Raw genomic sequence first — 25,581 nt, 5'->3', positions numbered from 1 at the left:
AACAGTTTTTGCTCTTTTCTAAAACGGTTTTCACCAATGGATAGAGCATAAAAAACTCTTCAGGAAAATGTACAAATATGAAAATCACGCAAAGGTGACATGCGACTCATTCCGTGGTGGAGGGTCACATATTTGGAGTCAAAAAAGAAGGTGACATGTGACTGACAATCAGTTTGGGTCCCAGTAGTACATCTGAGCACAGGCTGAATTTGTTATTTGCATGGTATATATGCATTGTAGATGAGAATACATTTCACTGCTATATATACCAACATGTGTTTCGGGGGGTAAGTGTAGCAGACACTGCATTGTCACATGATGTCATGTGACTTTCGACCGGCACGGTTGGCCTAGTGGTAAGGCGTCCGCCCCGTGATCGGGAGGTCGTGGGTTCGAACCCCGTCCGGGTCATACCTAAGACTTTAAAATTGGCAATCTAGTGGCTGCTCCGCCTGGCGTCTGGCATTATGGGGTTAGTGCTAGGACTGGTTGGTCCGGTGTCAGAATAATGTGACTGGGTGAGACATGAAGCCTGTGCTGCGACTTCTGTCTTGTGTGTGGCGCACGTTATATGTCAAAGAAGCACCGCCCTGATATGGCCCTTCGTGGTCGGCTGGGCGTTAAGCAAACAAATAAAGAAATAAAGAAAGTGCTAGGACTGGTTGGTCCGGTGTCAGAATAATGTGACTGGGTGAGACATGAAGCCTGTGCTGCGACTTCTGTCTTGTGTGTGGCGCACGTTATAATGTCAAAGCAGCACCGCCCTGATATGGCCCTTCGTGGTCGGCTGGGCGGCAAACAAACAAACAAACAAACAAAAAAATGTGACTTCCGAATGCAGTTATGTTACCATCAGCATCAGGTCAGTGTCACATATCATGTCAGTGTAACAGCTGTATCATTGTCAGTTTTATGTTACAGACACATACTCAGGGGAGCCAAGGGAACAGAAGACACAGTGTCACCAGAACTGACGTCATGTGACTTTCACAAACCGTCCCACATCCTGGTCAGCGGCTTTTCCAACGGAACCTTCATGATTCACGAGATGCCCGACTTCAACCTCATCCATTCGCTCTCGTCAGTAACTTTCATGTTTTTGTTAAGCTTTTCTTCTTATATTTCTGGTTGTTCATGTTGTTGTTTTCTTCAAAACATATTTCAATGGGAGGAAATTGGTAGATCACAGTGGGAGAAAGAAATGAAATTGAAATTAAATGAATTGGGCAATGAAAATGCTGGTTGAAAGTTTCACAATGATTTCAAAAAAGTTTCTTCTCCTTTACTGTTAATCAAAATGTGCCATTTATCATTCCATGTGAAAATTCTGCGGATTTTGTATAAAGTATTTAGCTGTCTTATAACTAATGTTCAATTTTGATGTGTACTCTAATACGCATGCACTTATTACTGTATTTGTCTTTTAATTTTTAATACAGCCAGTGTACAACCTGTATCTGCGTCAGTGGATTTAAATTGGTTGAAGAGAGTTGTCAGTGCACGCTAAGTGTACATGAGAGAGTAAGTTTTGTGTTCACAGATGTCACTGGGGTATGATAAGCCTCTTGTCTTGAATCATCGCTGTCTTCCATCCATATAAAAGTTTTAGACGCTTAAGAATACACTGGTTCCTGCAATGACCAGCTGAAAGCGGCCGTATATTGCAGGTGGCCTGTCATGACACGCATATTTTGACAAAGGGACAACATAAAGCGTCCTTTATTGGGAGGTGTCCTCTAAATGGAGGGGTCTCACATTGCAGGTAGCGCTGTACTGGGTTAATTTTTCTCTCAAACTTCCTTTCCCTCCCTCGTGTGCTCCAGTATAGCGGATGAGAGCAGCGTGCACCGAGCCATCACATCAGTGACCTTCAACAACTTTGGCGACCTGATCGCGATCGGCTGTGCGGACCTGGGTCAGCTGCTGGTGTGGGAGTGGCAGAGTCAGCAGCAAGCCCTCAAGCAGCAGTCCCACGCCAACAAGATGGCCTGCATCGCGTATTCTCCTAATGGACAGAATCTCGTCACTGGCGGGGATGATGGGAAGGTAGTCTTGAGCTTGTTGCTACAGTGGAACCCCCTTTTAAGACCCCCCTTTTAAGACCCCCCAATTTAAGACCCCCCAATTTAAGACTCCCATATTTTGATACCTTTCTTTTCGCAACTTTTTTGTTCATAACCTCTAAATTTACCCCCATTTTAAGACTAGGCTTGTTCAACTTCCAGCAACAATCTTAGCATAATCATGTCTTGCGTTGAGTCTTCCTGAGAAAAAATAGTGGTCATAAATGTATTTTTATTGCGCCATGGCACTTTGACGGCATAACTACACTATGATTTGCCACATGTCGTAATTAGGCGGGGATATAGCTCAGTTGGTAGTGCGCTGGATTTGTATTCAGTTGGCCGCTGTCAGCGTGAGTTCGATCCCAGGCTCGGCGGAAATTTATTTCACAGAGTCAACTTTGTGTGCAGACTCTCTTCGGTGTCCGAACCCTCCCCCCGTGTACACTACATTGGGTGTGCACGTTAAAGATCCCACGATTGACAAAAGGGTCTTTCCTGGCAAAATTGCTTAGGCACAGTTAATAATTGTCTACCTATACCCGTGTGGCTTGGAATAATAGGCCGTGAAAGGTAAATATGCGCCGAGATGGCTGCAATCTACTGGCCTTATATAAAATTCCATCTCACACGGCATCATTGCAGAGCGCCTAGAACTGTACCCACGGAATATGCGCGATATAAGCCTCATATTGATTGATTGATTGATTGATTGATTGATGTCGTAATTAGGGTTCATTCATTGTACCTATGTGAAAATGTCATTTTTTTCATTTTGGATAAAATATTTGTGTCGGATCGTTTCTAAATTGATGAAAAATGTAGACGTTATTGATTAGGGTGTAGTAAAGCAACTTTCTCAAAGTTTTGAAGGTCAAAGGGGTGAGTTAGACAGTGCTGCCTTCCAATTAATGTAGTATTTTCAAGCACAGTTATGCCCTGGCTTTCATATTGTGTTGCACTTTTCCAGGTGAAGGTGTGGGACACCAGCAGTGGCTTTTCCTTCGTGACCTTTGACCAGCATTCAGGAGGCGTGACAGGCGTGACCTTTTTTCAGAGCGGCAAGGCCATCATGTCGTCCTCACAGGATGGAACGGTCCGCGCTTTTGACCTCACCAGGTATGAAAATCTGTTTACCTTCTTTTTTCATTATTAAAAATAAACTTGGTGTCTGTGGTGGGTGTTCTTCAGTGCTGTGTATGAAACGGTATGAAATTTTTCTGTGAGGTGATTTCTGTATTAGACATTGACTTGCTTCAAAAGGGGTGAGGAAGACTGTGCTGCCTTCCAATCAATGTACAATTTGACCATGATGTACCAAGCACAGTTATGTCCTGACTTCATTCTTGCGCCATGGTTTCAGGTATCGTAACTTCAAGACGTTCACAGCGCCGCGTCACGTTCAGTTCAGCTGTGTGGCGGTGGACCCCAGCGGCAGCATCGTGTGTGCTGGCTGTCAGGACGTCTTTGAGATCTACGTGTGGAACATCAAGACCAGCAAACTGCTAGAGGTGAGGGAATCACGCTGGGGGCTAACACCAAACACATGATTTCACTGGTTCAGGCAGGGGTGGTGCTTTTAGATGCATCTTATGCAGCTGTGAAATCCAAGTTTGTGCAAGAAGCGTACTCTCCACACGCTAAAAAAACTCGGATCCATCCCTGTTGACCTGTAAAGTTTTCTTTGGTCTGTTTGTGTTTTAGTTTATTTGTTTGCTTGTGTGTGTTTTTTTCTTTTTATTTTATTTTTTAATTTTTTATTGGGGGTGGGGGGATTGAGTTGGCAGTGGTGTTATGTCATTTCCAGAATTACTACCAGCATAACTCCACAAAAACAAACTAACACTTACGGAAAGAGAGGTGAACAGGCTTGAGATGGGGCGTTGTGAGCAGTGTGAGTTGTAAGACGGCAGCATGCACAAGGGCAAAAGAAGAATGTAAAAAGGTTTGAAGAAATTCAGGGAATGACTCTCCAGAGTTAAGCTGTGTTGTTACTGTTAGCAGCACTACAAAGTTTGTTGTGTGTTTTTGGCTGATCCAATGTTGCTGACTGCAGCATGTTTTCTGAGTTGGCTTAGGTGTGTTGTACCATAACAGTTTGCTAATCTGTGTGTCTGCAGATACTGGCCGACCACGAGGGCCCGGTGAGCTGCCTGGCGTTCAGTCAGGGCACCACGGCCACCATGTTGGCTAGTGCATCATGGGACAAGACCGTGAAGCTGTGGGAAATCTTTGATAGTCGTGGCGCCAAGGAGACGCTCAAGCAGGAAGCGGAAGGTTTGTGTGGCGCAAGATGTTTCTTGTTCAGTTCTTTTGAGTGGCGTGTGTATTTTTGTTTTTTAAGTTTTGTTGGTTGTGTTTTCTTCTTTTTTTAAAAAAGGTCTTTTGTCTCTTGCCCTTTGTATTTTGAAAAACAACGACGGGCGCAGTGGCGTAGTGGTAAGACGTCGGCCTCCTAATCGGGAGGTCGTGAGTTTGAATCCCGGTCGCTGCCGCCTGGTGGGTTAAGAGTGGACATTTTTCCGATCTCCCAGGTCAACTTATGTGCAGACCTGCTAGTGACTTAACCTCCTTCGTGTGTACACGCAAGCACAAGACCAAGTGCGCACGGAAAAGATCCTGTAATCCATGTCGGAGTTCGGTGGGTTATGGAAACACGAAAATACCCAGCATGCCTACTCAACAAAAGCGGAGTGAAGCTAACTATGCTCTCAGAGTATAGTTTGAGGAACCGAAATCGGCAAACGAGCTCACACGTAACCAGACAATTCTGGAACGCTGAAGAATGAAGAAGAAGAAAAACAACAACAAACTTTTAAGTATTCATGTACATTGTGTGTGTGCTTGTTCATTTTCAGTTCTGCAAATTGTAGTCCCATTTGTGTTCCAGTAAAACATTACCCTGTGAATGTTATAGCAAAATGTTTTCTTGTGTTTGTGTGTGTGTGTGTATATGTGTATGTGTGTGTGAGAGAGAATATGTATATATGTTAGTGTGTGTACGTGAGTGTGCGTGTGTGCATGTGTGCGATTCAGTGAAATATTGGCCTTGATGTGATTCAGTGTTGACGCTGGCTTTCCGGCCGGACGGCAAAGAGCTGGCTGTGGGGACGCTCAGTGCCAAGATCTCTTTCTGGGATCCCGTCAACGGCCGACAGACCGGCTGCGTTGAAGGTCGCCATGACCTTGACTACGGCAGGAAGGAGACAGACAAGGTCACAGGCAAGACGCTGGCAGCTGGCAAGTAAGTCGAAATTTTACCTTTCAACTTTCTTTTTCTAAACACTTGCCTCTTTTATTTCCTTCTTTCTTCTTCAAACCAAAGCTTTTGAGTGGTAGAGGGAATGACGGGCACTGTGGCGTGGTGGTAAGACGTCGGCCTCCAAAGCGGAAGGTCGAGGGTTCGAATCCCGGCCGCGGCCGCCTGGTGGGTTAAGTGTGGAGATTTTTCCGATCTCCCAGGTCACCTTATGTGCAGACCTGCTAGTGGCTTATCCCCCTTCGTGTGTACACGCAAACACAAGACCAAGTGCGCACGAAAAAGATCCTGTAATCCATGTCAGAGTTCGGTGGGTTATAGAAACACGAAAATACCCAGCATGCTTCCTCCGAAAGCGGCGTATGGCTGCCTAAATGGCGGGGTAAAAACGGTCATACACGTAAAATTCCACTCGTGCAAAAACACGAGTGTACGTGGGAGTTTCAGCCCACGAACGCAGAAGAAGAAGAAGAAGAAGGTAGAGGGAATATCAGATAAACCGAAGGGTTGCACAGTATAGTACCTCCCTTGTATGGTCTCTGAGAATTACCCATTCTATTTTTCTCCAGAATTACCCATTTTAATTTTAGTAACATTACCTTTTGAGGGAAAGCCCAAAGGACGTACGCATCACCGGGCGTCGACGATTATGGTTGTTGATAACTTCAGTTTAATAATGAACTTTCGGGGCCAGTGAATACTCGCGCTGTTTATTTCAAAGCATTCACCGTGTTGCACTATAGATAATAGAGATAACCGCAAGGCAATCTTTGTTCAGATTGTAGACTGTGAGATCTCACTTCTGCAAATCATGTTAGTTATCTGTACATCAGTTATGTTATATGAAGTCTTATATCGCGCGCGTATCTCTAGACTCGGACTCAAGGCGCAGGGATCTATTTATGCCGTGTGAGATGGAATTTTTTACACAATACATCACGCATTCACATCCACCAGCAGATCGCAGCCATTTCGGCGCATATCCTACTTTTCACGGCCTATTATTCCAAGTCACACGGGTATTTTGGTGGACATTTTTTATCTATGCGTATACACTTTTGCCAGGAAAGACCCTTTTGTCAATCGTGGGATCTTTAACGTGCACACCCCAATGTAGTGTACACGAAGGGACCTCGGTTTTTCGTCTCATCCGAAAGACTAGCACTTAAAGTCAATATAACACTTACCTCGACAGTACTATTCTTGCACATTATCTATTATAGGCCGAAAAAATTGGACAAAACGCTGAGTGGGTACAATTATCTCCCATAACCATGCGCCACCGTGGATCCCAAGCACTGTCCGAGTGCTTCCCCCTTACAGGATGTAGGTGGCGCGTCCTCTTTCTTTTTTCGCGCGTGTCAGACCGGCTGTGTTTCTGCTACGCTCCCGGATTATTTTGGACTAAGAGGCTCCTTTTCTGTGTGGACTATCACCTGTTGGATTATTGTGTGTTATTCCACTTCTGGCTTGAGGCTACGTTGTGTTTCCTTCAACTTGTGCCTCCGTTTTTGTGTGGCGGACTCGGCGTGCCTCCCGTCCTACTTCGTGGTGACCGGTCGTCTGCTTCTCGTTTCGCCGCATTCACTTGAGTATTGACCTAAATTTTCTTTGAATTTTGTTAATTCTCGGTCTTTAAGGGTACGTACAGGGCGAGGTAGGATGTCTCGTCCTGTTTTGGGCTCTGGTTCTACGGAACCAGAGTCTGCCGGGGGCAACCCTTCTCCGGGCGCCCAGCGTCATGTTTTACGCACGGAGAAGGGGATCTTTCGGCGCTCCGACTCTCCCTCCCCAAACGCTTTGCGTTTGCGGCGAGGGAGGGCGGAGAAAGCCTGTTTGAGCAAGCTCAATGCGAGCTTGCTCAAACAGGCTGGGCTTGAGCCTGGGACTTCGGGCGGGGCTGCGCCGTCGAAGGTTCGGGGAAGTTCGAGGGGAAAGAAAAAGCTTCTTTCTCCTTCTCCTTCAGTGGAACAGGCTTCCCCCCCTTCGACGCCGTTGTCCGGCCCTCAGTCTCAGGCTTCAGCTCCTCCCGGTTTCAAGCCTGGGGGGAAGGTTTCCTTCTCCCCCCTGGCTCGAATCCGGGGGCAGGTCGATTCCCAACCCTCTTTGGGGGTTGGTGAATCCGATCTAGGGGCTACTGGAGAGACTCAGGTTTTGACAGCCAACGGCCATACCACGTTGAAAACACCGGTTCTCGTCCGACCACCGAAGTTAAGCAACGTCGGGCCCGGTTAGTACTTGGATGGGTGACCGCCTGGGAACACCGGGTGCAGTTGGCATTAAAATCTTTCTTTTTCCGGTGCCTCTCCTGTGCCCTCCTCGGTTTCCACCGCTGTGGAAGCCAGGAGGGACACGGGTCCTCCTCTGAACTCCCTCGCTGGGTCGTCTGCTGCTGTTTTGACAGTAGTTTCGGCCTCCTGGGGGGGGAGATCGGAGGAGATGACGGGGTCTCTGAATTCCCTCCCCGCTGGGGTTGGGATGCGAATTGACCCCGTTCAGGGCGGTCCTGTGGGGGCAGGGGTTTCAGGCTTCGTGCCTACGACCACTGCTACTACGGTTCCCTCTGACGTCCGTGTGACTGGTGGCTGTCCCTCTTGAAACGCTCCGGCCGACTAGTTACTGGACGTGGAGGTGTTCGACAGAACGTGGTACTTCTGTCGAATGGTCAGGGCGACGGGAACATTGTTTCTGTTGCTCAGACCGACACCTCCGACCGGACCGTCTTGACCCCACGCCATTCCTTAGCGTCTGGTGTTCGGGTGACGGATGGTCCGGACCAAGGGTCCGGAACGTTCCAGGCTTACGGGTCGGGATCGAACCGGACCCACGGGTCCCGACTGGACTTGACCTCCGGGTTTGGTCCGGACGGGACCCATGGTACGGGACCGTACCGGACCTTAGGGTCCGGTGCGGGACAGTACCTCTGGCCCTTGCCGGACCCCCCGGACCTACGGGTCCGGATGGTACGGTACGGGACCAGTGTTTCGGTCGGGACCGGACCACCCGACCACCTCTGTTGGTCTGGGTGGTCTGGCACCGAACCGGAACACACCGGACCTACGGGTCCGGAGGGTACGGTACCGGACCAGTGGTCCGGTCGGGACCGGACCACTCGACCACCTCTGTTGGTCCGGGTGGTCTGGCACCGAACCGGACCATGCCGGACCTACGGGTCCGGATGGTACGGTATGTCCACGTCCGGACCGAGCCACCCGAACACTTCTGTGGGTACGGATGGTTCGGTACCGAACGGGACCTCCGGATGGTGCGGGACCGGACCGAATCTACGGGTTCGGATGGTCCGGTACCGGACCACCCGACCACCTCTGTTGGTCCGGATGGTCTGTCACCGAACCGGACCATACCGGACCACCGGACCTACGGGTCCGGATGGTACGGTAGGTCCACGTCCGGACCGAACACTTCAGTGGGTACGGATGGTTCGGTGCCGTACGGGACCTCCGGATGGTATGGGACAGGACCGGAACACCGGACCACCCTACCGGATCGGTCCGGACCACCCGACCACCTCTGTTGGTCCGGATGGTCTGGCACCGAACCGGACCTACGGGTCCGGATGGTACGGTATGTCCACGTCCGGACCGAGCCACCCGAACACTTCTGTGGGTACGGGTGGTTCGGTGCCGAACGGGACCTCCGGATGGTGCGGGACCGGACCGGACCTACGGGTCCGGATGGTCCGGTGCTGGACCGGTGGTCCGGTCCGGACCGGACCACCCGACCACCTCTGTTGGTCCGGATGGTCTGGCACCGAACCGGACCATACCGGACTTACGGGTCCGGATGGTACGGTGTGTCCACGTCCGGACCGAGCCACCCGAACACTTCTGTGGGTACGGATGGTTCGGTACCGAACGGGACCTCCGGATGGTACGGGACCGGACCGGAACACCGGACCGGAACACCGGACCACCCTACCGGACCGGTCCGGACCACCCGACCACCTCTGTTGGTCCGGATGGTCTGGCACCGAACCGGACCTACGGGTCCGGATGGTACGGTACGTACGTCCACGCCCGGACCGAACCACCCGAACACTTCTGTGCGTACGGATGGTTCGGTGCCGAACAGGACCTCCGGATGGTACCGGACCTACGGGTCCGGACCTACGGGTCCGGATGGTCCGGTGCGGGACCACCCGACCACCTCTGTTGGTCTGGATGGTCTGGCACCGAACCGGACCACCGGACCTACGGGTCCGGATGGTACGGTATGTCCACGTCCGGACCTAACCACCCGAACACTTCTGTGGGTACGATGGTTCGGTGCTGAACGGGACCTCCGGATGGTACGGCACCGGACCGGACCACCCTACCGGACCGGATCGGCACCCCCGACCGGACCGGACCATTTCTTTTCTGATCAGACCCCATGGGTTCCTGTTCAGTCTATAAATGGCGGGGGTTCGTTGGCTGGGCTGACCCAACAGTCGCAGGGTTGTTGTTTTTCTCCCCCTTCGGCTGCTGGAGACGTTTCGTCTTTGGGGCAGGGGTCTTCGCGGCCTCTTGCTTCTGTGGGCGTTTCTTCACAGCCTGCTTCATCGCTTTCGGCTCTTCCCCCTCAAGCTCCCTACACTCCTGCTTTTGAGGAGTTGTCGGGAAGTGAAGAGGAGAGTGAGTCGGAGGACGATAGGGAGGAGGATCAGGGTCGCCCTGAGGTTAACACTGAACCTCTACCCTTGCCGGTTTCTGATGGAACTTCCGAAGCTATGCTTCGTACTTTCCAACAGTACATGACAGACATCACGCGGCGTCTTGACGTCACGGATGCCTCTCTTAAGCGTCTGTCGTCTAGTGTTGACACACAGGACGTGGACCCGGGGTCTGAGGACGAGAGGCAGGAGGCTCGTCCTCGCACAGCTAGAAGGACGTTTGAACAGTTTCAGGACGTCCTTCCCTGAGACGCCCTCTCGTCCTTTGAGTCCGCTTCGGCCCGGGCGCGGGAGGCTCACGCCGCGTCTGCCGGCGGCTCGTTTTATGAACGATCCGGCCGCCGGCAATTCGCGTTCCACCCTAGTCTAAGTGCCACGGTGGAAGCGGCAGCACATCGCCTGAGGAGTACAGATTCACGTGCAAACGCGACCTATGTTCCTCGGGAGGACGCGGGTTCAGTGCCATGCTTTCCTTCGGGAGGCGCACCTCCACTGTTTCCTCGTGTCCAATCTGTTTCGTCCCTCCCTTTTCCCTTTGACTCTCGAACTCTCCCTTTCCAGACTTCGAGTGTTTAGGGTGGGACTGACGGTGATGTGTTCGTTGGGGAGGTGCCTTCGGTCAAGAAGGTGGAACTGAGCTCTGCTTCGTTCCACAATCTTGAGGCCACCGTTTCTTCCACAGTCGAGGCCCAATCACAGGCCTTGACATGGATGAGCACGCTGTCCACACTGTTGGACCCTCCCAATCGGGCAGAGTCCGATTCCACTCGGGTCCTTGACACGGTTCGAGTGGATCGGGCTTTGCATGCCGTGCGATCGTGCGTGACGTCTGCGGCAGAATTGGCCATTGGAACACGGGTCCACTTTATTGGCCCTGTTCCGTGATCATTTTCTGCCTACTTCTATAGTGCCTCCGGATATGAGGAAGAGTCTGAGGAACACGTTTCCTCAGCCTTCTTCCCTCTTTCATCCGGACACTGTTCGTTCTGTGGTGGAGTCCACACGCCAGAGGAACACTGATTCTCTGATGGTTGGCCTCGCTGCTTCGGCGACGGCGGCGGGGAGTAAGAGAAGTGCTACAGTCACCTCCAGCTCCCAGCCTCAGAAGAAGAAGAAGAAGCCAGTTTCACTGCCTCCTTCTTCCTCCTCTTAGGCGCCTGTTGCGTTCCCAAGCAAGACGAAGGGTGCTCAGACAGGTAAGGGGAAGCAGCACCACCAGGGGGGGTGGTCGCAAGCCTGCGCCTGCCCGCCAGCAGAATTTTCAGTGAGTCCCGGCCCTACGTTGACGCCCCCTCAAGTTGCCCCTCTTTCGTCCGGCGGTTTCCTTTTTTCGGGCCCGCGGCATGTGGGGCAGACTGGTCTCCAACCAGTTTTTCTTGAGGGTGGTGTGGTCGGGGTTTTCTCTACCGCTGTCGTCACAACCTCCATTGTCCGCTCTACCTTGGACGTTCCCCCCTCCTCGAGAGCCTGCCAGATGGCAGGCTCTTCAGGACGAGGTGAACTCGTTGGTCGAGAAGAAGGCGGTCTACCCCCTTTCTCAGCCTTCTCTGGGGTTCTGCTCCCGCCTGTTCACCGTCCCCAAAAAGGACGGCCGGTTCAGGCCGGTGTTGGACCTCTCCACCTTGAACTTGTACCTTCACAGGTGCAAGTTCAAGATGGAAACCCCTTCGTCGGTCCGGTTGGCCATCCGGCCAAACGATTGGGCCATGTCTGGGACCTCCAGGATGCTTACTTCCACATCCTGGTGGCCCTGGGGTACCGACATCTGCTCTGGTTCGTTTGGGAGGGCACGGTGTTCGAGTTTCGGGCCCTCCCATTCGGCCTGTCCTTGGCCCCTCTGATTTTCAACGGGGACAACAACACCACATGCTTAGCTTACCTTCGCCACCAGGGGGGCACCAATTCTCGGTCCCTCTCCCTGTTGGCGGAGGAGATTCTGCTCTGGTGCCAGACCAATCAGGTCCGGATGTCAGTCCAGTTCGTTCCGGGGAAACTGAACGCCCTGGCCGACATTCTCAGTCGGGGCGATCAGGTTCTCTCCACAGAATGGACCATCGCTCACAACGTTCTACAGCGTCTGTGGGCAAGGTGGGACCGTCCTCTGATCGATCTGTTCGTAACTCGATTCAGCGCTCGGCTTCCCAGGTACGTCAGCCCCTTTCGAGACATGAATGCGTTCCACTTGGACGCATTCACTCTCTTGTGGAGGCTCCTCGATGCTTACGCCTATCCCCCGACATCTCTGATTCCGAGGGTGCTGGCAAAATATCTGCAGGAACGACCAAGACTGATTTTGGTCGCGCCTTACTGGCCAACAGCTCCGTGGTTTCCAGATCTTCGCGGTCTCACCCACGTAGACCCTCTACCTCTGGATCTGGACGGGGGAGGTCTGCTCCAGCCTCGATCATGCCTCCCTCATCCACGTCCAGAGAGTCTGTGCTTGACCGCATGGCTCTTGTGCGCTCCAAACTGCTTGCACTAGGATTGCACAAGAGTTCAGTAGAGTTTTCCTTGAACGCTAAGAGGCGATCAACTAATCAGCTCTACGACTTACGCTGGAGAGCTTGGGCCACCTTCGCCTTGTCCAAGGGGATAAAGCCGCTTTATCCCTCAACACAGGACTTGGCCAACTTCCTGGTGGAAGTGTATCAAAAGAAGAGTCTTTCTTCTAAGACTCTTCTTGGATACAGATCTGCCATCGCTTCCACGATTGCGGCCGCTACTGGTCGCAGAACTGAACACTTGATCAGGTCCTCCCTCATCGCTAATGTCCTTTCGGGTATTAGCAATGCAGCGGTGTCTAAACCTCTGGTTTCATTTCCCAAGGGGGATGTCTTTCTGGTCCTCAAACTCCTGCGTAGCAATGAGTTTGAACCCCTGGCAGGCATCAGTATCAAGTTGCTGATTTTTAAGACTAATTGTTCCTCATCGCTTTAGCCACTTGCCGTAGACTCAGTGGTATTCAAGCTTTGAGTGGCCTGGACTTTGACATTGAGTTCACCACACAGCAGTGGTTGCTAGCATGGTCACGTCAGTCTAAGGTATGTTTCTTGGGTATATTTTCTTTTACGGTAGTACTGTTCGAAAATTGCCTGGGTATCTTAATCCTTGGATTTAAGTGATTTTGATTAAGGAGTTTAATACTCTACATATCACCCTCACACCACTCTGGTATTCTGTGCAAGAATAGTACTGTCGAGGTAAGTGTTATATTGACTGTAAGGCTTCTTTTTAAGCCTACTGTCTATATGATACTTACCGAGACAGTACTATTAGAGTTTCCCTCCCGCCTCCCCTCTTGATATGTTATGGGCTTTTTGAGGGTCTGCAGCTCATAAAGAAAGAGGACGCGCCACCTACATCCTGTAAGGGGGAAGCACTCGGACAGTGCTTGGGATCCACGGTGGCGCATGGTTATGGGAGATAATTGTACCCACTCAGCGTTTTGTCCAATTTTTTCGGCCTATAATAGATAATGTGCAAGAATAGTACTGTCTCGGTAAGTATCATATAGACAGTAGGCTTAAAAAGAAGCCTTACAACCACCACCTAGGTTAGGAAAGGGGGGAGAAAATTGCTAACGCCCTGACTCAGGGTCGAACTCTCAACCTCTCGCTTCCGAGCGCAAGTGCGTTACCACTCGGCCACCCAGTCCGATGACTTAGACTTGTTGTTGTTTTTGTTGTTGTTATAGCCTTATGACCTTTTCTAAAAAATATTATCTGATTGTATCGTAGATGCAAGGAGTGTATGGATGTGTGATAGTTTCCACACCGGGACGAATAACAATGGCCATAGCTGCCAACCCTCCTGGATTTTCCGGGAATCTCCTGAATTTTACAACTTCTCCCTGCTCATATTCAAGACTAAACGGTCCCCCTGGACCCCCTGGCTCCTGGATTTTGACTTCAGAAGGTTGGCAGCTATGAATGGCTTTTATGCTATATAGCGAATTAAATTCTTGTTGTTCTTCTTCTTGGCTTTTGAACACGCTTGCTGTTGTTTTCAGGGCCTTCACCACGCTGTGCTACAGTGCAGACGGCAAGGTGATCCTGGCGGGCGGCCAGTCAAAGAACGTGTGTATCTACTCCGTCACGCACCAGCTGCTGATGAAGAAGTTTCAGATCAGTCAGAACCACTCACTGGACGGCATGGAGGTATGACGGTAGACAAGATGGAGGTATGACAGTTGACAAGATGACAGTAGACAAGATGGAGGTATGACAGTAGACAAGATGGAGGTATGACAGTAGACAAGATGACAGTAGACAAGATGGAGGTATGACAGTAGACAAGATGGAGGTATGACAGTAGACAAGATGGAGGTATGACAGTAGACAAGAATAAGTGCTTTAGGCTGCAGTGCCTTGATAGGTCTTGCTCGTTAGAAATGTGGTTCAGTCCCAGCCATCAGCTAGTGGTAAGAACATTAATGCAGGGGGGTTAAGTCGTGCATTAGCTCAAGACTGATTGAAATCTGTCAGATGGAGTATTCTCCCTTAGAACAGTCACCGGTGAAAATGTTTGAATTCGTTTTTATTATCAGTACAGTAAAACCTGCGAGCAAAGGACACCCTTGGGGAACCTTGCCACTGTCCTTTGTACAAAGGTGTCCTTTCTTTTGAATATGAATGCGCAGACATTTTTTGGGAAGAAAAGAACCAGCCAAATAGTTTTATTTCATGTGTCTGCATGTAAATATAGAGTGTCTATGCATGTTTAGTTCTTTCATTTTCTTTCATTACATGTAATAAAAATGAAAACCAAAACTTGATGTTCAGAAAAACAATTGTTAATATGTACATGTACATGTATAAATTCCAAACTGTGCATTACATGTAGTCATACAGAAAGTGACAAAGAAAACAAGTTCAACATGCAACATGTATACATTCTAAACTGTGCATTACATGTAGTCTTGCAGAAAGTGACAAAGAAAACAACATGTATGTACAAAACCACAATCAGTAAGTTTATCACTGGGGTTTGCGGAAAAAGTCAGAGATCTTTGACTGTGTGGCCTGGCTGGCTTGGTTCAGACGCACATCTTCCAGAATGCTACTCAAGTTCATGACAGCCATCAGCATTTCAGGGTGACCCAGGCTTGCCGCCAGATCAATCATGTTTCTGGTCTGCAGCAAAGCCTCTCTCGTTGTCATGAGCTGCTTAGGATCTGTTTTGTGGTCATCACAGTCATCTTCCTCGTCTTCCTCGGCATCAGCAGATGTGGCGTCACCATCTGGTTGGTCGGCAAACTCCACTACGGGCAAGTCCTGGTCCATGTTGACAAAGTCATCCCAAGTGGCATTTTCCAGCAAGGCCTGAAACTGGTCTCCATGATCTTGGACTTCCTCTGGGTCAGTGTCAGGAGTGGGTTCAGCAAATCCGCAGTGGAGAAGCATTTCTTTATTGATGATCCCCTCACTGACGTCCAGGCCAGGTCCAGCCACTTAATGGCATGCACAAGTGACACGGACTTTGCCAGTTCGCTGGCAGTGTTTGCCTCGACCATGGCAGACAGGATGTGTCGAAGCAGCCGCTTCCGGTAGTGGGCCTTGAAAATACTGATCACGCCTATGTCACAAGGCTGCAGCTTGGAGGTTGTGTTGGGCGGGAGGAATTTCAGCTTGATGTTGCTCAGCTGCACATGACAATGGGCAGAACAATTGTCGACCATCAACAATATATTATGGCCTTTGCTTTTCATTTTGATGTTCAGTTTCTCCAGCCACTCTTTGAAAAGAACAGCTGTCATCCAGGCCTTTTTATTCCACCTGTAGGTGACAGGCAGGCTACATTTTTTCAAGGCCTTGAAACACCTTGGGTTCTCGGCTCTGCCGATGACCAGAGGTATTAGTTTTTCTCCAGTGCCAGAGCAGGCCAGGAGAACAGTGATGCGATCCTTCGCAGTCCGTATTCCTTTTCGGGAATCTCCCTTCACAATCATGGACCTTTGAGGCAGAGCTCGGAAATAAAGCCCTGTCTCGTCTGCGTTGAAAATATCCTCCAGGGCGTAGTCCTTCGTAATTTCAGGCAGCCTCTTAATCCAGTCATCAACAGCCTCTTGGGGAACGCCTGATGCCTCCCCACTCAGCATGGCAAAGTTGAGGTTGTAGCGTCTCTGCCATGACTGGAGCCACCCATTGGACGCAGTGAAGTCATCAAACCCCAGTTTCATGGACCGGATCAATGCTCGCTCCTGCAGCACACACCAAGGAGTCATCAGTCACTGATTCTTTTTTGCCACAGTGATTATTAAAACTCAAAAAGTTTTGAAGCCCTCAAGTTTGTTTTGTTCAAAGAAAAGGAGAGAGAGAGAGAGAACGAGCGAGAGAGAGAGAACGAGCGAGAGAGAGAGAGAGAGAGAGAGAGAGAGAGAGAGAACGGAGAACGAGCGAGAGAGAGAACGGAGAACGAGCGAGAGGGAGAACGAGCGAGAGAGAGAACGAGCGAGAGAGAGAGAGATAGAGAGAGCGAGAGAGAGAGAACGGAGAACGAGCGATAGCGAGAGAGAGAACGAGCGAGAGAGAGAGAGAGAACGACTAAGCGAGAGAGAGAGAGAGAGAGAACGGCTGAGAGAGAGAGAGAGAACGGCTGAGAGAGAGAGAGAGAAAGAGAGAGAAAGAAAACAAGTGAGAGAGAGAACGAGCGAGAGAGAGAAAGAGATGCAATCGGTTTCTTACCTGAAGCAATGGGCCATTCACGGGAATATTCTTTGATCGAGCTCTCGAAAACCACTCGAAGAGTTCGTCGTTCAACCCGTCATAGGTTGTTTTTCTCCTCTTTACACATTTTCCCGTCGGTCTGGCACCGGACTCCCACTGACTCAGAATTTGTGAACGATCAGCTTTGATGTTGGAAATTTGCGTTTTTCCACAATTCAGCTCATCAGCCACTTTTCGAACTGAGAGCCCCTTGTCCAATTTCTTTATCACATCGACTCTTTCTTCTTAAGTCAGAAATTTCCGTTTTGACATGATGAGACCGCGATCGACAAAGGATGAGACGAAGATGCATCACAGTACAGAAAGTAGAAACCATAACTTGTTTTTGTTTGTGAGTTCAGTTCAATTCACAGCATCGACCAATGAGCGTGCACCATACAAAAAATCAATCTTTCAAGTGCTGTCGTTGGCTTACAAAACAAGCTTCTCGCGCGTTCACATCGCCAGCGAGATTGTATTTGCATAACCAAGATGGCGGACCGTTGTTGACAGGTAACGAACCAAATCGGGACCAAAAAAGAGTGTCCGCGTCCGCGCCTTTGAGGTGTCCGCTCTTTTAAGGTGTTTTTGAGTGTAAAATACATCCGTCCTCACTTGAAGTGTCCGTTATGCAAAGGTGTCCGCCGAATTAAGGGTCCGCTGGATGCAGGTTTTACTGTAGTAACTTATAGTGCAGTGACCCTATGGTCCAACCCATCAGTAATTGTAAATATGCTAATTACTCAATTATTCGGATAACTGGAAAGTTATAATTTGTACTGGGCATTAACCAAACTGTCTTGAACATTCCAGCAAAATAAAAACAAATTGCAATTAGTGGTGGGTTGAAGCATGTTCTTTGGTAGAGTGAACTTACTATTAATATATGTTTGTCTTGGTGTTCGCAGGAATTTCTGGACAAACGACAGATGACCGAGTGGGGCAACAAGAATCTGGTGGAGGAAGGTCAAGGCTCCAAGCTGACCTTGCCAGGGGTCAAGGAGGGCAACTTCTCTGCGCGTCACTTCAAGCCAGAAGTCAAAGTGATGCAGGTGCAGTTCTCGCCCACAGGTATGGTATAGGTGGTTTTGGGTACTGCAAATGGAGGTGGGGGAGGGGTGGTCTTAAATTAGTGTGTTATAAAGGGCGGGGATGTAGCTCAGTCGGTAGCGCGCTGGATTTGTATCCAGTTGGCCGCTGTCAGCGTGAGTTCGTCCCCACGTTCGGCGAGAGATTTATTTCTCAGAGTCAACTTTGTGTGCAGACTCTCCTCGGTGTCCGAACACCCCCGTGTGTACACGCAAGCACAAGACCAAGTACGCACGAAAAAGATCCTGTAATCCATGTCAGAGTTCGGTGGGTTATAGAAACACGAAAATACCCAGCATGCTTCCTCCGAAAGCGGCGTATGGCTGCCTAAATGGCGGGGTAAAAACGGTCATACATGTAAAATTCTACTCGTGCAAAAACACGAGTGTACGTGGGAGTTTCAGCCCACGAACGCAGAAGAAGAAGAAGAAAGTGTGTTATAAAAGGGGGGATCCACTGTATAATAAAATCTCCATTTCAAAACCGTTCAACATAAATAAATGTTGGATTGTTAAGGCATGGATCTGAAAATGCAGGCTAAATTTGCACTAGACATAACAAATGAAAAATCTCAGAAAAGAAAGTCTGAAAATAGAGTGTGTCTCAAGAACAAAGGTTTCTCTTTAAGGCAAAGGGAGCCACTAAAATCTAAATTTGTATTTACTTCTACCATAGGCTAATGTTATATGCTTATGAAGTGGTAAGGCATATACGATTTCAAAACGGATAACGTTTTCAGTACCGTCACTGTCCGTTACCATGGAAACGGCAATCTCCAACTGCCAAAATGGGTTGCTAGGAACACGTTTTTTAGCTTCCCCTTGAATCATAGGAATGTGATTTTTTGTATGTAGGATGTAGGAGTCCATAGTTGTGGAATGACAACAGGGATTTTTTCTAGGATGAATAGTTCTGATAAAATATTTTTTTTAGATGAATTATCATGTTTTTCAGCACAATTTTAGTAAATATGACCCGCCTGAACAGTTATTTATTAATTTAAAGAAAATTCCTGTTGTCATTCCACAGGTTGTCCTCTGATAAGCATGTCCCTTAAGTTTCATTGCATTCTGAACAGCTGGATTGAAGAAAAACAGTTTCCTAGAAAGCAGGTCATGCAAAAACGCTGAACAGAGAAACAAGGCCGAGAACATTTCAAAGCTCTTTCATTCACCCCAAATCAATGTTAACATAGTTCAGGTATTTTTCACAGACACCTGGTAACTACAGGCTTACCTAAAACTGCCCAGCAGCATATGCTGCACCCCCTTGTAGTCTGATGAGCTCATCCTGTCTTTTGAGTTTAGCTGCACGCACAGTGTCGCGTCTCTTGTTTAGCTGATCTTTCTTGAACCTGAGGCTGCCAAGAACCCTTTTACACTCCTAGCCTTGTTTAGTCTTTTCATGTTACAGCCTGTTGTAAAGCCGTAGAACTGTGCAGTGTTGAGAGCAGCCGCTGGTTCAAAATTGAATTCCCTAGCCCCTGTGACGACTGCAAACCGTACGCGATTTTTGCATGCAAATTTGTCCTTGGGGCAGCGAACCCAAACGCTGCTGTGGAGACACTCATTAGAGTTTTGGGTTTTTCCTGACACACATCTCTGAAGCAGTTGATCTTTCGTCAGTCTCTGGTAAACTGGTTCTAGAGGAGGATTCAGCTTCTTGAAGTTGAGAGGTGTATGGACGAGTTTTGCGTGTGGTCCTGGGGGCTGGTAGAAGGACCATGACGCGGCACCATGAGGGCACAAGTCATGCTGTGGCTTGTCATCTGTTGAGAAGCCGTGACGCAGAGATGCCATCACTGCCCGTTTCATGTCTGCAACTGTCTTACCCCCCCCCCCCCCCCCCTAATTGCCCGATTATAATATATCGTCAACTTCCTGATTGTATTCAGAGTCAGCTGATCATACCCTCGCCCTCCCAAAGTGATTCCTTTTTTGCGGCAGTCTGTCACAAGGTTGCAAAGCGCTGTTACAAGACGCTTGGAAACGTGATTGATGTACTCTTCTTTTTCGATGGTTACTTGATCTCCATAAGGCTTTATTTTGGAAAGTTCCTGGAAGGTTTTTGTGTCACCGTCTGACAGGATAACTGTGTATCGCAGATTGTGCTGCGACACTGACCTGCCCCACAGAACCCGAGCCGCCTCGACTTCCATGATGCCACTGGAACCTAAAAATAAAACCACCGTTTCAGTCAAAGTCAGCCACTGAATAGCAAACACACAAACACACACAAACACACACACACACAAAAGGCAATCAGCCACATATCTACCAACATAGACGCTATTATTGCTTTTGTTCAGTACATGTATTACTATGCATGGATTAGTACCCAAACACACACACACACATGCATGCACACATACACACACACACACACACAAACACACACACACACACACACACACACACACACACACACACACACACAAGGCAATCAGCCACAGATCTACCAACATAGACGCTATCATTGTTTTTGTTCAGTACATGTATTACTATGCATGGATTAGTACCCAAACACACACAAATACACAAACACGCACAGACACAGACACACACACACACACACACACACACACACACACGTACACTTCACATAGACAGCGCACACAAAACACTGACACACATTTTCACAAACACTTACAGATCTATGTAAAATTCAAACACAACACACTATCATCCCATTTCAACAAACGTCTTCACAAACGCACACATACTGTTTAGATCTACGCACTCACCTGCAAAATTCTTGTCACAGATGTCCAGTTGTTTTACCAGCCAGGCAGCATACTCCAGGGGTTTCTCCTGGAGAAGTTTGTTTCCAGTTGTCTGGCAAACGTATGACAGTAGTTGCACATAACATGAGCGTCAAAGCAAATTCCAGTCAGCACGTCTAGACTACAGCACACCCTATTCCAATGTGGGACGAGTGCCCCCTGGTCAGCCATGATCCGTCGTAGCTTACACTGATATCAAGAACATCATCATCAGACAGTGTCATTCCATTGTGCGTTGCGTGTATCTGTCTGACCTGACGGACAGCCTCACTGAATACTTTCTCCTCCAGTAGATCTACATCAAGTCGTTGATAGAGTTTATCAGCTTTCTTCTGGAAGGTTTTGTGATCCATGCCTACCAAATTTAAACTTTCACAAAATTTGTTAAATTTTTGAGCACCTAGCCCACATATCAAGGAGTCTGGACGAATAAACGGCTTGCCTGATGAGACCATACTCCGTTTGACCGCTTTCTTTGGAAGCAAGGTATCCAGCGGTACCTGGAACAACTTCTTCATATGCGCGTACACTGCAAGGCCGTGTCTCTGTTTTGAGTCTGGGCATGGTGACAGCGTTGGCTGTTTACATTGCGGACAACAAAGTTCGTTTCCAAGTCAATACCATCAAAGGTTTCCAAATCAACAAGACATCTCCTTGTTTGGGAAGCCTCTGGACCTGTCGCTTTTGACCAGTGGCTGCTGTGTAGGCCTATGTGTTCGTCTTGAATTGTTTTCGCGTCAAACCGCCAAGAACACACTCTCAGTCCTGACGCAGAATTTGATCTGCATGCCACAGCGGTCGATCCAGATTTTGTGCGCTTGGTCACCGATTGTGTTTTAGTTGTTCTCTTGTCTCTGCAACTCTTCAGTTGTTGTCTTCTCGTACACTTGCCTTTATGATGTGTTTTTCGGAGCGTTGATCTTTTCACACGTGCCATTTTTCTAAGCAAACTCAGTCGAAAACTAAACACGGTGAGCAGACGACTTTTAAAACGCGAAAAGCCACGCGAGCCTATCTGACCAATCGTGGCCAGGTATTTACGTCATACCCCCGTATATGGAAAGTGTCTGTGGTTTGCTTGTTTGAAAAATAGGGGGGTTTCCCCAGGAGAATCCATATTTAACCGAAAATAACCGCCGAATGACACAGGGGAGAGAACTGCTGTTCAAACGGTATACGACGTTCCCGCGTTGGGCGAGCAGAAATGTCTGTTGTCAAGGGTTGAAAATCGGAATTTTTATCGGAAGAGTGAATGAAAAGACAGAAAAATTCGCCGGGTTGGTGCAATGAAATATGTTTTTAGAGACTTTGATGAATTTGTATAGTGTAATCATATGCATTTCATGAAAGTAGACAGATTGAAAGGTGCAAAACTGCTAACAACTCAAAATGGCTGTTTAAGTCCCATCACTCTAAATTTCAGTGGCGCACTTCGCCTTAATTGTCCTGAAGCAGTTAGTCTTGTTGGTGTTGCTGCATTTTGCTTGCATGCTTGTTTCTTTTAATTTAGTCATGTGTTTTCCCACTGCTGCTGCACTTCATATTGTACTAAATGTTAATTCTGGTTTATCAAAATCTTAGCTTTTCTGCAAGAACAAAGTTGAAAATTCCTATTTTGAGAAATAAACCTTTCACCATTTGTTTGTGTGCAGGGCGGGAGTGGGTGGCGGCCACAACAGAGGGTCTGATGGTCTACTCTTTGGACCAGCGTGTCATCTTTGACCCCTATGACCTCGAGATGGACATCACGCCGGCCCAGGTGCGGGCGGTGCTGACCTCTGGTGACTACGCCAAGTCGCTGATCATGGCGCTGCGACTCAACGAAGAGGAGGTCACACAGGAGGTGCTGGAGTCTACGCCCGTTGATTACGGTCAGTTGGATCTGCTTGTGATTATTACGGCTGGGATGTGGAAAGAAGGGGTGTTGGTCTCTGTTACCTGCTGGTAACGCTGGACAAAGTAATAGTGGTCATATTTTGCAGGCTGGTCTGATCAACAAAGGGACCTAAGCACTCTAAATGCATACAACATGTGTAATAGTTATTTGGAATCAGTCTTCTGGCACCTGAGAAAATAAAAAGTATTGAAACGAACAAGCGACTTTCGTCCCCCTTTTTTTTTTAAGGCTAGGCTGTATTAAGACCAATGGAGCTGTTCAGGAATGAGGGAAGAGGAAAAAGTTGACCGATGACTATGTGGAAAATAGTGTGGGAAAAAAATCATTATCTTTTGCCAAACAAGGAGAGAGAGAGTGAGAGGGTATTCCTGGTGTGTGGTGACATAATTACAACCCACAACCCACATTGTATATCTTTTGAGGCGATTAGAGACAGTCTCTTGGGTCAATCATACCCCTTTAAAAAAGGAATTGCCACTGCGATTCACAAACTAGAATTGTATGTATCTACAGTGGAGACGATAGGCGGAGAGCTGTCCGAGCGCTACGTGGACCGGTTGCTGTCCCACGTGGTGGACGCTGTGGGGAAGACGTCACACCTTCAGTACTACGTGCGCTGGGTGCACACCCTGCTGCAGCAACACGGCCCCAGTCTCAAGGCCCGCGCGCAGTCCTTGATGGGGGTGTGGCGCACTCTGGAGAAGAACCTCTCACGACGCAGGGACGAGCTAGCCAAAGTGTGAGTTGCGGACCTGTTTACCCTTTCTATTTTGGAATAATGAGCGCTTCTTGGGTGATAACGCGAGACAACTCCTTTGATCTTGCCGCGAGGTTCCGCCTGTTACCATTGTCTTTTTACCGTATAAAATGCACGACTTACACACGAACTGTTACCAAAGCGACATGCTATTTGGGACCAATGCACGTTTTTTTCCTTTCTCGTGTGATCTTGCCGCGAGGTTCCGCCTGTTACCAGCCGAAAGAAAGAAGGGGCATAACCTCACCAGAACCGCCCATTTATTACTATTTGTTTTAGGATTTGGGGGAAGTAATACTCCGTTTGAGCTACACTACGATTTTCAAATGTGCTTCAAATTAGGTTTGTGTTGCTAATGTTGGAATTTGTAACCACTGGGTTACTATTTTGGTCATCAGATCACTATTTTTACACCCCCGGTATAGGGGTGTGTATAGGATTCGGTCGATGTGTTTGTTTGTTTGTTTGTGTGTTTGTGTTCGCATATAGATCTCAAGAATGAACGGACCGATCGTCACCAAACTTGGTGAACAGGTTCTATACATTCCTGAGACGGTCCTTACAAAAATTGGGACCAGTCAAGCACACGGTTAGGGAGTTATTGGTGGATTAAGATTCTACAAGGACTTATAGAGGGACATATTAATGGTCAAAGGGAAATAACCTTCTCAGTTGGTGGCAGTGAGAATGGTAAGGACGGGGGTGTTTTTCCTACCTCGGAGGAATTTCTTGGTTTTATTTGACCATTACTCTTGTCAAGTTTAGGGGGTAAACAGGTCTGACTCAGTTGTCATCACAAGAAGGGGAAGGGGTGATTACATTTCAGTAGAGGGTGTTTGGAAATAACTCTGTTGGGATTTGTGTGGGCTGTATTGAAGAGTTGCACACCTTCATGATAAATGATACCAATTCATGCACAGTCTGGCGCTGACCTTACAGGTAACTTTCTGCTGCTGATTTGACGAAGTAATCGAGACACATTTCGCTCTTGAATTTCTTTGTCAGTTCTTGGGAGACATGCAGAAGTATGACAATGTTTATTTGATGCCTTTATTTGAGTTATGACGTGTTCTCGAACTTGGTTGGAATGTGTGTGGCGTAAAAGATGTCACTTTAGAAGAAAGCGTCAAGAAAAGATGATCATCACATGAAAATGTTCCACTGTTGAGGGTTTCTTGAAATTGGGTTTGTACAGAATGTGATCTGTATACTCAGGCCTGAAAGTGGCGAGTATTTTACTCGCCATGGCGAGTAGAAACATGTCAATGGCTAGTAGAAGTGTTAATCTACTCGCCAAATGCGAGTAAAGTTGCTGAAACAAATGGTTGGTTTGGCGGGTAAAATTTGCTCTCTGGCTAGTAAATTATGAGAAGTACCAGTGCCCCATTTTGTGGACTTTCAGGGCTGATACTAAAACTCTTCTGTTTCAGCGTGGACCACAACACGTACTCCCTGCACTACCTGGTGGACCAGTTCCGTCTGAAGGACCGACAGAGGAAGGAGCGCAAGAGGAAAAACGTCACTGACAGCGGTAACGAGAGCGACGTTGGTAGTCATGACGACAGCTCCAGTGCCGATGAACTTGACAAGGTCGTTGCCATGGGGATGGACTCTGAAAGTGATGAGGAGATCTCACAGCTCTTCTGATGGACAGGAAGTGTGTGTGATTGATTTGATTGTGGTGTGTGTGTGCATGTGAGAGAGAAAGTAGACGTTTGATGCAGATGCTCACGCAAAGTAGATACTCAAACTGAGGAAAGGAAAGGAAGAGACAATGAGCAAGAGATAACAAAAGTTCCGGTGAGTGATAACAATGCTGCATGGAAGCCAGGAAGTGCGAGAGAGACTTTGTGTTGTGTGTTGTCATAGAAAACCTTGTGTGTACATAAGAGAGAGAGAGAGAGAGAGAGAGAGAGAGAGAGAGAGAGAGAGAGAGAGAGAGCACTAGTTGTACGTTTTTGAAAGAATTGAAAAACTTCTGTGCAATTGTTTGCTGATGAGATGTGATGGCTGAAGTAAAGGGAATTTAAAGGAAAGCATATGTGTCTTTGTGTGTGATTTTGTGTGTGTGTGTGTAACTGTGTGTTTGTGTTATGAATAGGCATGCTAACAGGAGCTATTTGTTTTGACATTTTCACTAAATCAACAAAGACAAGATTATGTTTATGCAAGGTGCAGACAGGTGGGAAGATTTACAAGGTGTTAATCTTGCGATGTGGGGTGTATGTAATTCCAGACAGGCAGAGCTAGAACACTGCACAAAGAAAAGCCTCTCTCACAGCCCACCCAGGGAAGAAATCATTTCATACAAACGGGGGACAGCAGAACCTCCCTTTTATCACTACCAGAAATCTCAAA

At 48.3% G+C, this 25,581-nt stretch overlaps 1 protein-coding gene and 1 non-coding gene across 2 annotated transcripts in view; both read left to right on the top strand.

Moving 5' to 3' along the window:
* The window catches only part of LOC138969398 (periodic tryptophan protein 2 homolog), a 36,537-nt gene extending 11,278 nt beyond the window's left edge, over positions 1–25,259 (top strand). The window contains exons 9-19 of the mRNA XM_070342192.1: positions 922–1,080; positions 1,824–2,046; positions 3,034–3,182; positions 3,427–3,574; positions 4,184–4,340; positions 5,127–5,307; positions 14,004–14,151; positions 17,607–17,769; positions 22,222–22,440; positions 22,980–23,205; positions 24,654–25,259. Coding sequence (XP_070198293.1) covers positions 922–1,080; positions 1,824–2,046; positions 3,034–3,182; positions 3,427–3,574; positions 4,184–4,340; positions 5,127–5,307; positions 14,004–14,151; positions 17,607–17,769; positions 22,222–22,440; positions 22,980–23,205; positions 24,654–24,870 — 1,990 coding nt within the window. The 3' untranslated portion in view covers positions 24,871–25,259. The remainder of the gene's footprint in view (positions 1–921; positions 1,081–1,823; positions 2,047–3,033; positions 3,183–3,426; positions 3,575–4,183; positions 4,341–5,126; positions 5,308–14,003; positions 14,152–17,606; positions 17,770–22,221; positions 22,441–22,979; positions 23,206–24,653) is intronic.
* Positions 7,483–7,601, top strand: LOC138969850 (5S ribosomal RNA). Its single transcript, XR_011456643.1, has one exon. It is a non-coding gene; the product is annotated as a 5S ribosomal RNA (ribosomal RNA).
* Positions 25,260–25,581: the final 322 nt, after the last annotated feature.

Source organism: Littorina saxatilis, linkage group LG6, assembly GCF_037325665.1.
Source record: "Littorina saxatilis isolate snail1 linkage group LG6, US_GU_Lsax_2.0, whole genome shotgun sequence".
NCBI classification, from domain to species: domain Eukaryota; kingdom Metazoa; phylum Mollusca; class Gastropoda; order Littorinimorpha; family Littorinidae; genus Littorina; species Littorina saxatilis.
Note: the sequence above shows the minus strand (reverse complement) of the source record. Positions and strands in the feature narration are given on the sequence as shown.